The sequence below is a fragment of the Acanthopagrus latus genome, chromosome 6 (genome assembly GCF_904848185.1).
Source record: "Acanthopagrus latus isolate v.2019 chromosome 6, fAcaLat1.1, whole genome shotgun sequence".
Taxonomy (NCBI): domain Eukaryota; kingdom Metazoa; phylum Chordata; class Actinopteri; order Spariformes; family Sparidae; genus Acanthopagrus; species Acanthopagrus latus.
This window is the reverse complement of record NC_051044.1, coordinates 30645526-30659660: the sequence shown is the minus strand read 5'-3', so window position 1 is coordinate 30659660 and position 14135 is coordinate 30645526. Positions and strand designations below refer to the sequence as shown.

At 40.7% G+C, this 14135-nt stretch overlaps 1 protein-coding gene across 2 annotated transcripts in view; it reads left to right on the top strand.

Annotated features, from left to right (window-relative positions):
- The window catches only part of LOC119020797 (dihydropyridine-sensitive L-type skeletal muscle calcium channel subunit alpha-1-like), a 115866-nt gene that overhangs the window by 93486 nt on the left and 8245 nt on the right, over window positions 1-14135 (top strand). For both annotated transcript variants that reach the window (XM_037100458.1, XM_037100459.1), the window contains 5 exons: window positions 2941-3100; window positions 3910-4037; window positions 5901-5997; window positions 10661-10763; window positions 13406-13507. In XM_037100458.1, the coding sequence (XP_036956353.1) occupies window positions 2941-3100; window positions 3910-4037; window positions 5901-5997; window positions 10661-10763; window positions 13406-13507 (590 nt within the window). The remainder of the gene's footprint in view (window positions 1-2940; window positions 3101-3909; window positions 4038-5900; window positions 5998-10660; window positions 10764-13405; window positions 13508-14135) is intronic.

Here is a 14135-nt window from a genome sequence, read left to right as displayed (position 1 = left end):
TATCTCAGTTGGGAAGGGATGCTTGGAAGGTGAGTTTACTGAGGGTGCTGGTGAGGAATTTAAGTGATGTACTGGGTCCTGTTTTTTTGGGGGGAGGAAAGGTGAATGCCATGTTGGTGGAAGACTGATTCAAGAGTGGAAAGACCTCGTGCTGGTGGCGAGGGTGGCAGAGTGACTGTGAAAAAATCGTCCAGGATTTGGATGACAGGCCAGTTGTGGTTGTTACGGAGTATCCAGCAAAGAGCTTTGGAGAGGAAATTGAATATTGAGGTGAGACTGAAGGTGAAGCAGGTTGCAAAGTAGAAGCGGCCTCTCCAAGATATATTAGAGAATCTCCAGAAATCTGGATAGATATGCTGGTGATTTCTGCTTTTGCCAACCAGGTGCCATGGCCAGCAAGACAGATGAAATTGTTGGCATTGGTGATGGTGGTGCAATGCATGAAAAAATCAGGGCTGAGGATAAGTCTGTTAATGCTATAGACTGTGGGGAGTTCCCTGGGGGTGGCAGAGGGGCAATTGGATGGCTGAAAATGTGGGATGAGGTCAATGTAGGTGCCCTAATAGGATCTGCTGCCTGAGGGAAGTTGAAATGGATGAGGGTCATGCAGCTGAAGGGGGATGGATAGGAATGGTGGCAGAAGCCAGAGTGAAGTTGCCAGTGGTCGTGGGGTTGAAGATGGGTGAAGTGACGGGTGTGCTGGTAGAGGGCACTGTGGGAACAGTGGGAGGGGATAGACAAGGAGGAAACTGGGGATAACCAGCAGTGGACAATATCTGGCCTGAGGGGGCAGTCGCATTTGTAAGGGATGACTGTGCAGTCTGCGGACACAGTGAAAGAGAGGAAAGAGGAAAAAAGTTAGACAGGTGAGACGTATGGGAGGAGGCAAAAAGAGAGAGATGATCTGCAGGGGCTGGAGGAGATTGCTGGTCTGCTGTGGCAGGCTGTGTGGTGATGCCATCAGCAGCCCTGACGTCATCAGTGCATTGTGAGTATGTGACGGCCAGAGTGGAGGTGGAAGTGGAGGCTGTGTGTAGCAGGAAAACCCAAAGTTTGTTGTTGGCACGGTGGAATGCGATGTCGCTAATCCTAAGGGCATGCTGAAGAAGGGGGACTTTCTAGTCGAAATGGATGTCGTGGGAAGGGTGGACGGATCAGGGAATCTCGGGCAGCTGTGCGGCTGTGGGTTGGATGCTGGGAGGCTGGTTGGTCAGACACACGGTGTCTGGGAGAACAGCTATTCCCTAGAGTATGGCGGGCTCCGCATGGGCGAAGGTGGTGTATGGCTGGAGCTGCTGGATAGAGAGTAGGTAGTTTAATTAGATGGGCCCAGGTGACAAATTGAGTGAAAGTGCTGTGGCACAGTTCCTGAACTTTGGTCATAATAATAATAATGGTCAATTTATGAAGGGCAGTGATGTGAAGTGATCAAAACAGAGTTTATAATTAGTGTAAGGGATTTGTAGTTGCTCACCTGCTCAGCTGTCTTGCCATGAATGGAGGCAGGGTTCAGTCCAGCATGGGTTATGTTTGATTTTTTTTCTCATGACCAGTTCTTTTGTTGTGTCCATGTTCAGCTGCAGGTATCACTGTTATGCCACTGAGTAGTCTGATGGGATGACAGTGGATGTTTTCCAGAGGCTGTGCTTAAACATGCCAAGCAGCTGTCAGACCTCCTGAAATGTGAAGGGGAACGTGTAGGCTAATATGCTCTCAGCGGCTCCTCATAGGCAACATTGTAGTACTTTCTGAAAAGTTTGCTTTTCTGAATTCCTCCTCCAATTTCTTTATATATTTGAGTGTTAAGGCCACAACAAAACACAGATGGTTCTATCTTGTGACCCTCAACATATTAAAAAGGAAAAAAATGACAGGGGTGGGAATCACAGGGTACCTCACAATGTGATATGCCCACAATACAGATTTTATCACAATACACTATACACAATACACTATGAAAACAAATTGATTTCTATATAAAAGGCTCATACAAAAATACACATTTTATGCTTATACGTTTTATAATGTAATAAACTTTTCTTTATATAAACCTTGACACTATATTGTAAGCAAACAGACTTGTTTCTGTTTGTTGAGGACATTTCACCTCTCATCCAAGAGGCTTCTTCAGTTCTGAAGCCTCTCACTTTATATAATCATGACCTGGATGACAGAGAACCTTCATCAACAATTTAGTGCCTAATTGTTTTAAAGCATGACAATAAGCTGAGACCATTGCAGTGTTTCGAAATAACTTAAACCTATTTACAGCAATTAATCAGCATGCCCAGAGGTGGGTGCACTTCTCTGAGCAGCGAATAACTGGTATGAATCTTGTGCATCGCCCTTGTTTGTAGCACATGGGAGTGCATTTCCCACTTGTTATCAATAAAATGGGCAGTGATTGTCATGTAGGACATTGGCCGTGAAATCCTGTCTGGTGAGAACAATTCTCTCAGACTGAAGTGCATCCACCACCTCTCCTCTTGTCTCATTATTAAAAACTGGAGTAGCTGTTTTAGTGAAATACTTTTGCTTGGTATTTTATACCTTGGTTCCAGTATTTGTATTTCCTTTCATACCTCAATCCTGAACACCTTTGGGCCAAAGTTGCACCGCTAAATATGATCTGGTCCATGCCTTAAACCACTGTTGTGCCTGTTGAACCATTACTTCTAACAAATACATTATGGAATTAACATGATTGTTTATTGCATGCTTGCATACTAATAGAGAGTGGAGCAGTGATTATATTATATACACAATACCTGTGGGATTAAACTCACTTTGCTGCAGCTGGCTGTCAAAAAGACATTGATGTCTCTGTAAATGTGTTAACACTGGCTCAGTTTAATTGAATAATAGAGTATTGATAAATTGGCTTGGCAGCATGAGAATCAGGCCGGGAACTGGAAACATTTTGATATCTCTATTGTGCAGATGTGCGACAGGGGAGGCATGGCATGAAGTGATGTTGGCGTGTATGTATGGGAAAAAGTGTGACCCCAAGTCGGATTACCTGCCTGGGGAAGAGTACACCTGTGGATCCAACTTTGCCATCATCTACTTCATGAGCTTCTACATGCTCTGTGCCTTTCTGGTAAAACATCACACACATCCACATGCTCTCAACTGACATTGTAGAGCAACTTCAAAGTTTTTTTTTTTAAGCTTGCACATTTAAACATTCAAATGCAGCTGTATTCACCAGCTACATAAAAGATTGCATTTCAGTCACGCAGCATGATCCTAGGTGCTTTTTTGCCTATAATGGCAACATTTGAAATAAAGGTCCTCCAAAGTCAAGCCAATTTTTTTTACTGATGTAATGAACAATACTGACTGGGAAGAGAATTGGTTATTATAATGAGATGACTGCACTGTATGCATAATATGTCCAAAAAGACATTTTATAGTAAGATATTAGAATGGAAATAAAATATAATTAAGTATATACACGTAGAACCAAAGAAAGGAATGAAAATGAAAATTTAATTATATTTATACGGAAGTTATAAAGTGGCATTTAACTTAAAAATCACTTTACAGGAACTGGATAAGTGTATCTAAAGGATGATCAGACAGAGCAAGTCAAAGAAGCACCAGTAAAACATCCTATCCACCTTATTCCTAGTCCTCATGATACCTTGCACACATTTTTCAAAATTGCACTTTATTCTGTTGTAAGCACCCCACTGTCCCGCTTTAATTGCGCACCCCCAGAACTGTTGGTTGGCATCAGTAGGAGTAAGATTGCTGCATTTGAATGTTTTGAGAGTTGATTGTTTAAGACTGCTCGGATGAATCAATGTTTCTCTAAGCTTTAAGACATTCATGCTATGTTGTACATCACTCTCACAACAACAAAATCATACATTCACCGCCCATTAAATACTTATAATTTCACAGATCATAAATCTATTTGTGGCTGTCATCATGGATAACTTTGACTACTTGACACGTGATTGGTCAATCCTTGGACCCCAGCACTTGGATGAGTTCAAGAAAATCTGGGCAGAATACGATCCTGAGGCCACGTAAGTGTTTGCATGTGTCTGTGTGCGAATGTTTGTGACTGTGAATGTGTCTGATTCTACTAGTAGTGTGAGTGAAATCCTACAGTCTGTCTCTGAGACCTGCTGCTTGAATTATTACAGTACAGTGTCAGGATGGGGGAAAAGGGAAAAGGTGGACCCAAACGCAGTAGACACGGGAGGCAAAGATGGGGATAAACAAATGGCGAGCTTTAATTAAAGCTGAATACAAAAATCAAAAGCGGAAGAACGGGGATGGAAAAACAAAGTAGCAACTAAGAACAAGTCAAAGTAGCAAAAAAAATAAAGTACAAAATACAAAATAAATCCAAAACCTACCAAACAGGATCATGAGCAAGGAGCAGACAGAGAACATAAGACAGAATACAATGACCAGACAAAGAGTGAGGGGAAACACAGAGACTAAATACACAGACACTAATGACATGACGAGGCACAGGTGAGGAGAGAGGAGGAAGGAAACCAGGTGAGATAACGAGGGGGAGGAGCACAGAGGAACAGACCAGGAGGGAACAAGACAACAGACAGAGGGAGCCAGAGGGGAGAACACAGGAGAACTTAAAGGACACATGAGGGCATGGAAAAATCAGAACATGAGACACGAGACAAGGAAAAACCAAAACACAGAACACAACAAGACATAGAAAAAAGGACAAACAGAAACAAGAGTCATAACATACAGGAATCAGGTTGGGAACCTGCACAAGCTTGTGTGGTTGGGGAAGGCTTTTTGCATTACATGGCACTGTTGTATTAACCGGGTACTGCCTGTGCAACATGGGGGAGAGATTACAATGAAGGACACATTTCTTATAGAGATCAATATAGAGATGGAATATGATGGTCATGAAGCCAGTGTAAGGACTAAGTGAAACAGACTTTAAACATATTCATTGACCACAATTATTATTATTTATAATAATAATAATAATAATAATAATAATAATAATAATAATAATAATAATAATAATAATAATAATAGCTATTATTATTATTATTATTATTATTATTATTATTATTATTATTATACCATCTACAAGCTCACATGAACTCAGACTCTGAAAGCCACCCAAAAGAAAGAAGCAAAACTCCTGGAGACCTTCTAGTGTTCGTATGTAGTGTCACTCATTTTGTATACATTTAACCTTTTTTGTAAATGTATTACCATTGCAGCCGTGTTTTTGTATTTTTTAGCATTTTTGGATTAGATACACATTTTCACAATGTTTGCATGTGTGTAATTAGTTCTTCATTTATTTTAATGCTTGTGTTTTCAATTTGACATGTGTTTTACAATGTGTAACATATCTGGATTTGAAAAGCATTCCCTTAATATTTGTGCCTGAAGTTGCTGTATTGTCTGCTGTTGCCATTTTTAGCATGATCTGGATCTTCTCCAATGAAACAGTGTCACAAAAGTTTACGATGTATCAATAAAATTGACTTGACTAAAAAGTTAAACCCTATGCAAAATGTTTTAGTAGACTGCTTTAACAACTGGTGTAACTTATTAGCCTTATTCCGCTGACAAACACATCTTATTAATTTATGCCTGGTGCTTTTTTAAAGCTATTATTGGTAGTGATTATCAGATTGGTATGTTCTTAGTGAAAGTTTTGGTCCAGGATTGATTGGATAGAATGGCCTCTAATAATGAGTCTAGATTTTGAGTTCCGTTTAGTATGCTTGTCTCTCTTCACTATTAATTAAAACGAACTGTATAGAAATGCCCACTGTACATTTAGATAATGTACTTAATAAGAGAAAGATCTTCTGTATGTGTGTGTAAAAAAATCCTTTTAAATGTTGTTTTTTGTTGTTTTTTTTTTAAATTCTTTCTTATAGGGGCCGTATTAAGCACCTTGATGTGGTTACACTCCTACGGAGAATACCTCCACCGCTGGGCTTTGGAAAGTTTTGTCCTCATCGTATCGCCTGCAAGGTGAGAAAATGTTTAGCCTGATGTTTAGTGTCACATAGCAATCCTGATTCGATCAAGTATTTCGCCCTTCAGTAAGAAGAGCTCACCTCCAAACTATCTTGTCACTAAACATTCCCTTTCTTTACAGAAGAGTAGAGCCCTTAGTAAAGGTTTACTAGAATTTGGCCTAGGAATTCAACCTTGTAAAGCTTCTTAGGAAGTAAGAAAAGAACATCTATAATCTTGATTTGCCTAATTTTTTCTAATATCAATAATCAGCCTTTTCATTTGCTGACATTGAGCAGTATTTTGTTCTCTGTACACCACTCAGAACTGAGGGAGGATTATCTTGAGAAACTGTAAACATTAATAGAAAGCTAGTATAAGTAAAATGCAAAATACTGTCAATAAAATACATATATGAGGTGCTGTAAGTAGAGATATTCAGTAGGGTCAAAACGTTTTATTATTTAGTGCAAGAGGAGACACTGACAGAACAACAACAAAAAAACAAGTGAATACAGTACAGTTCATACACGTCTGACAAATATTTAATTTTCTTAACAATAAAAATTGATTCAGTGGCTTTGACAATATCTCAATAATAAAAAAGTTATACTAGCTTAATACAACCTATGAATACCAGAGAGATAATTGTTTGCACTGAACATTTAAATTCCTTAAAATCCAACAGTTTGTCTTAAAATTTCATCTATTATTTAAGTAGATTCCAAAAAAACAGTTTAGCATTTGTGGAGCAAATCATATTTTTAATATTTAATTAATATTGTCTGTACACTTTTTGCTTAATATTTAAGCACATTAATACAGATCGCCATTTAATTACTACAATTATTATTTAATCCAAATGTGTATTTATTATCATTATTATAATTATAATCGTTATCAGTTTCCATGACACTGAAGCCGCTGACTATCGCAGCAAAGAGGACGTCCTCAGTCCTCATGAGAAATCCTCCTTTTGCAGCAAGTGGCGACATATAAGGTGTCATTTTCAGAATACTCGTAGCCATTCTGTTGCATGTGACAATTAAAACTATGTTGTCATAACAGATGGAATAAATTAGTCTTAAATAGACTTTTTCATCACCAAATTGTAAAATAAAAGACTAACTATAGATGTTTCGCTCACCAATTGTTTTCTGTGTTCAGCCTGTTGTAGCTTAGTAAAGCGTCCTTTGATGATCTGAACTAGTTCACTTTAAAAATATCATGATCATCTCTCCCGCTAATCTTTGGGAGGTGGCCAAAGTGGTGATGAGGGGCAACATTATTGCTATCTCGTCCAGATTAAAAACGCAAAGACTAGCTCAGCAAGTTGAATTAGAGAGGGAAATTAAGAAATTAGAGACACAGTATCAACAATCAAAAAACGTTTAAGTTTTGGTATTATTAAAAGGAGAAGAGACAGAAACTAGATGATCTGGTGACTTACAAGGCAGACGGAGCAATGAGATTTATAAATAGGAAGTACTACAAATTTTGTAATAGAGCAAGCTGCTTGCTGGCCTACCAGAAAGAAAGAAGAAAGAAAGAAAAGAAAGAAAGAAAGAAGAAGAAGAAGAAGGAAAAGAAAGAAGAAGAAGAAAGAAAAAGAAGAAAGAAAGAAGAAAGAAGAAAGAAGAAAAGAAGAAAGAAAGAAAAAGCTTTATTGCCAAGTACGATGTTACACATACGAGGAATTTGTTGTGGTGATATTGGTGCATGCATCAAATAACTATTAAGTGAAAATATAACAAATTAACAATATAAACTATTTAAAGAATAGAAAATATAACAAATTAACAATATAAACTATTTAATATAACTATTTATATAAAATATAACTATACAATATAAATATATATACACAATCTGTTTTTTGGGTAAAAGGATAAAAGGAGCAGACCAGCTGGCAGTGAACAATTACAAGAATGATGTGCAAATGAAAATGTGCAAATGAACAGGAAGTTCAAGGTGAGCGTTAATGTAACGCATAGAGTTATGGTGCTGTCAGTGTGACAGTAGAGTCAGTGGTAGAGGTGGAGTGTGAGGAGTGTCAGGGGGGATTCAGGCCTTGTTGATAAGGCTGACAGCAGACGGGAAGAAACTGTTCTTGTGGCGTAAGGTTTTGGTCCTGATGGACCGCAGCCTCCTGCCAGAGGGGAGTGTCTCAAAGAGTTTGTGACCGGGATGGGAGGGATCAGCAACAATCTTTCCTGCACGCCTCAGGGTCCTGGAGGTGTACAGGTCCTGAAGAGACGGGAGGTTGCAGCCAATCACCTTCTCTGCTGACCGAATGACACGCTGCAGCCTGCCCTTGTCCTTGGCGGTGGCAGCAGCGTACCAGATGGTGATGAAGGAGGTGAGGATGGACTCAATGATGGCTGTGTAGAAGTGCACCATCATTGTCTTCGGCAGACTGAATTTCTGCAGCTGCCGCAGGAAGTACATCCTCTGCTGTGCTTTCTTGATGAGGGAGCTAATGTTCAGCTCCCACTTTAGGTCCTGGGAGATGATTGTTCCCAGGAAGCGGAAAGACTCCACAGTGTCAATAGTGGAGTCACAGAGGGTGATGGGGGCAGGTGAGGCTGAGTTCTTCCTGTAGTCCACAACCATCTCCACTGTCTTTAGAGCATTGAGCTCAAGGCTGTTCTGGTTACACCAGGTCACCAGGTGGTCAACCTCCCACCTGTAGGCGGACTCGTCACCATCAGAGATGAGTCCGATGAGGGTGGTGTCGTCCGCAAACTTCAGGAGCTTGACGGACTGGTGACTGGAGGTGCAGCTGTTGGTGTACAGGGAGAAGAGCAGAGGAGAAAGAACACAGCCCTGGGGGGATCCGGTACTGATAGTCTGTGCATCGGAGATGTGTTTTCCCAGCTTTACACACTGTTTCCTGTCAGACAGGAAGTCAGTAGTCCACCTGCAGGTGGAGTCAGGCACGTTCAGCTGGGAGAGCTTCTCCTGTAGCAGAGCTGGGATGATGGTGTTGAAAGCAGAGCTGAAATCCACAAACAGGATCCTGGCGTAGGTTCCTGTAGAGTCCAGGTGCTGGAGGATATAGTGGAGGGCCAGGTTGACAGCATCGTCTACAGACCTGTTGGCTCTGTAGGCAAACTGCAGGGGGTCCAGGAGAGGGTCGGTGATGTCCTTGAGGTGAGAGAGCACAAGGCGCTCAAAGGACTTCATGACCACAGAGGTCAGGGCGACGGGTCTGAAGTCGTTAAGTCCGGTGGTCCTTGGCTTCTTGGGGACAGGGATGATGGTTGAGGTCTTGAAGCAGGCTGGCACGTGACAGGTCTCCAGTGAGGTGTTTAGAGGTGCTTAAAGCTCAATCTAACAGAGCGATGCCTAAAATAAAATGCCCAAATACTAACCAGGTGTTAGCCAACCAAAAGATATCTCAGAGTCATTTGCTACTAATTACCAAAAGCTGTATACAAAGGAAGACCAACCTCATAAAAAAGAAAAGATTTAATCCTTCCTTAATTCAATTAGTCTAACCAGATTAACAGCATATGAGGCAGATACAATGACACGGCCAATCACAGAAGAAGAAATCAAAGAAAATATTCTCAGACTTAAAAATAACAAATACCCAGGGGTAGATGTCGTTCCTAGAGAATATTATAAAACCTTCCTAAATTAGTTAACTCCAGTGTTGTGTCGAGTCTATAGTCACGCTCTAACAGAAGGGCGACCCCCTGGGTCATGGTCAGATGCATAGATATAAGGACAATAAAGATCTGACTATGTACTTCTTACTGCCCAATCAGTCTCTTATGTGTAGGTCTTAAAATCCTGACCTCCATTATAGCAAACAGAATACAGAAATACATTAGAAAACTTATAAAACTAGATCAGAGGGTTTTAGTAACAACAGACAGGGAACCGATAATCTAAGAAGAGCTCTGAACCTACAATCACTAGCAGCCAAGAGGGACACCCCATCAATGCTTCTCAGCTTAGACGCTGAGAAGGCATTTGACAGAGTCGACTGGACCTTTTTACAACAGACTCTCAGCAAAATGGGTTTCAATGATATCTTTGTGAAGTGGATTAAAACTTTTTTATAAGATCCAGAGTTGGAGTAAACAGGCATTGCTTGGGATTTTTTTCTGCTGGGACGTGGTACACGTCAAGGGGGACTCTGTCACCCTCTTTGTTTGCTCTCAGCATTGAACCGTTAGCCGAACTGATAAGATCCAACCCCCTTATACAGGAAATACTTGCTGAAGGAAATAATCAGCAGAAATCTGCACTTTTCGCAGGTGATATATTACTATTTTTTGGAAAATCCTACAACCTCTATCCCTGGTCTCCTACATAATCTTAATGAGTACAGTAAAGTGTCGGGCTATAAGGTTAATACGAACAAATCTGAAGCCATGATTGTTGGGGACTGGTCCTCCCAGTTAGATGACCTGGTCTATTTTAGAAATCCAATCAGGGATTCAGAGATCTTGGTGTTGGTGACAACAAGAAATGGAATCCCTGGAAAAAGTAAGCAGTTTACTGGAAGATGTATATAAAGTACTTAATTAAAACAAATAAGTTGATATTATCTGAAAAAAGAAATAAAATGAGTAAGTAGTAGTAACATTGTAATTTTGGGGTAAAATCAGATTAACATTTCTTGATAACCTTTTACATGTGTATGTGATATGTTTTGTTTCTACAGAGGTTGGTCTCCATGAACATGCCTCTCAACAGTGATGGAACAGTCACCTTCAATGCTACATTGTTCTCTTTGGTGAGAACTGCACTGAAAATAAAGACAGAAGGTTGGTGTTATCAATTATGTATGTTTATAATATAGTTATGTGCGCGCATGTGTGTGTGACGTGATACCTGTATAGAGAAGATGCATGTAGAGACCCTGAGTCTGTGTGAAGCATCGTTTGACTAATGTCAAATTAGCCATCTAGGAAAGTAAAACTACCAATAACCTGAACTGAGATCAGTGTCTGAGCTTTGTGTCGCAGCTGTTTGTGCAACTGATCTAGAATACTGAGTTCTTTGGGCCTGCTGTGAATGCAGCTTGCAGCTCTCTGCAGCTGTTACACCCAGACGAAGAGATCTCGAGGGCAGGTCCGTGGAGGAGAGATGGAGAGGAGAACAGAGTAAGAGAGAAATAACAAGGAAGACGCTGGAGTTTTGACTATCTGGTCAGAGTGGGGTCTGTCACCCTGACCAATAGTAGCTCAAAGCTGAATGTTGCACCTAGGTGAAGAATGGTGAATTCTGGGACACTGAGTTCAGTTTAGAGTCCATTTTGAAATCAACAACGAATGACTTCATTTGTGGGTCCCAACATCTGTCTCAAGCTCAGAGTCATACAAAGATGTTGTCCAGTGATGACAGGTAAAAGCCTGCCACAAATGATGGGCCCAAAGTTTCTTTGCTTTATCAACACATTCATAAAAAGCATAGTAAGCTTTAAATAAAGGTCCTCAGTATGAATGAATATTATCACGCTGGTGAATTTGTTGACTTTAAGATGCATTTTGCAAGATCTGGCCATAACTTTAGTTTAAAACATTCAAAAAATCTACTAACCATGTCAACAGAGCTAAAGGAAGTAACAGTTCTTGTGTTATGTCCAAATCTATTACAGAACTAGCAATTTATTTTATAATGAAAATGAGCATGTCCTGTGTAAACAATGCACAACTTGTTGAGTGCTCTCCTACGATGAGTTCATAATCCAGCCCCACTGCATGTTAGGTAAAACTCTATGTTGGTGTGCAGGAAACCCTTGCATCCCACGTCATTTTGGAAGGAAAGATGATGACGATGTTATTAAAGCATCTGTAGCAGGTTACCACTAGTATAGCTATCCATCTGGCATCAGAAGCCCTTTTCACACAGAGACTCCACATGATCTCTGTTGTGAAGGCTTGCCAGTTCTCCGCCTTTGTTTGTTCACACAGTGTAAAGGCACACCAGTTCGTCAAGGTGTTATAATGTGCTGTGATTAAGATCCTGGCCCCCCAAACATCCTGGAAAGTTAAGTTTTTGCTCTAATTTACATAATAACCATCAGCAAACAGGATGCTGTTTGACTCTCTTACTCATGAGGAGGGTTGCTGTTTTCTGGGGGAAAGTTCACTGAAGTCTTGTTTGGGAGTTAATGTCTTTTGCCAGGAACAAACAGTTTTTCAGGCAGAAATGTGAGTGCAGTACAAGCAGGATGACAGACAGGATGACAGACTATGACAAATGAATGACAACGAATGACAAGCACTTCTTCACATATAACTGTGGTATTTTTTTCCTCATAATTTGCCGAAGATACTACCAGTTGCCACATTACTGTTGTTTGGTCATGTAACATTGCTTTGTGGCTAATTTCTCTGTTAATATCTGTTTAGCTGTCAAACTTTGAACACCATCAGGCTGACACACCCTCATTTCCATTAACACAGACACCAGCTTGCCTCTGCGTGGCTCTGATACTACCTCCTTTGTCGCATCAGAGCCACAATAAAATTGTCCCCCCTCTCCACATTTGAAACTTTCACACCGAGGACAATATGGTGGATCTGCACGACTCCCACACTCAAAGGGCAGTGTGAATGGGCTGATGATATGAGTGAAGTGAGGTGTCTGCACAGAGCCCAAAGGACACTAAAAGACAACACTCATCCCAGCCACAGTCGCTTCACCCTGTTGCTATCAGGCGCAAGATTCGGAAGCATCTATTGGCATACCATTAGATTGCAGAGCAGCTGTGAGACTGCATCCTCCACAATCCAATGTATAAAAGTTTTCATTTTAGTTACGCATCATAATGGGACTAAACTCAGTTTTGTTTTATAACCCTGATGTTGTAAAATGACAAATAAGTCATTTATTTTTACCTGCATATACCATGAGCCATGGTTCTACAGTGATGACGAAGCTTCTCCACATTACTGATAAGTGTGCCACTGAGGCTTGATTTACTATTTAACAGAAAATTACATATAGTAATGTGGTTTGGTTGTACTATATAAGGGAAGAATCGTTCTCCACAGAACATGAACATAGATGCACTATGTGAATGCTACTGAAAAATCTAGTAGCCTCACTTCATTTAGCAGGGCTCTCCCCAGACAATGGAACGGTGGCACAGCACCGGTATACTGCTAGCTCAGCGCCATTATACTAATTTTCAATATTAGCTGCTTTGTAGTGGGTGAGGGTGACGAGCGAGCGTCTCTCCCCCCCGGTCCAACAATAGCCATGGCAGGTGAGGGTGATGAACGAACGAGCGAACGGTGCGCCACTATACTAAAGATTTCTGGGGAGAACCTTTTTTAGCATTGTTCTTCTTAAACACTAGTCGTTGATCTTTATCAGTGCTGTCCTTACAAGTCTCAATTAACTTTATTTAAAATTTCTATTTCTTTTGTCTCATCATTATGCTTCTTCCATTGGTCAGGTAATTTTGAACAAGCCAATGAGGAGCTGAGGGGAATTATCAAGAAGATTTGGAAGCGAACCAGTATGAAACTGCTGGATCAAGTCATCCCACCTATAGGAGGTCAGTAGAATGAAAACACACCCACATCCCTTCAAATTTGCAGGTGTTGGGTCACCATATGCTCCACCAACAAAGCAAAAAATAGCCTTGATCTCAGTCCCAGTGTTCTTGAATTCTGTATGGATTTGAAAAATTTTGACCACAAATTGATCTCTTTGTGCATCCCTAAGTTATATGCAAGCAGTGATGCAGACCGTAGCAGCTGCAGCATCACTCCAAGCTGTCAATTTTTGTGTGTTCTGCATAAGGAGTTTAGTAATATGTAATATCATATCAGTATTTAAATTTTAATTTGGAGAGGATAGTAAAGAGTGGTCGGGGTGGTTGGGTGAGGGGTATGTCTCAGTGGGAGCATGTCCTAATAGGTGTGGCTTCATCTTCCCCCAAAAGGTGTAACCGACTTATGCAAATGCAGGCTTGATAGATATGGGAGGGGTTGGGAGGACCAGAGGCCAAGGAGTTTGATGGTGTTCAGTAATTCCTAGTCGTGAGGCAGTGGTGGGAGCTCCTATGAGTCAGCTGTGAATATGGTTTGACCCTGAAAAAATGCAGTAAATTAGCAGACTCTCGATGGTCGCCCGGTAGAAAGACACCATCAGCTTCCTCTCTGTGTCATTCCTTGTGAGCA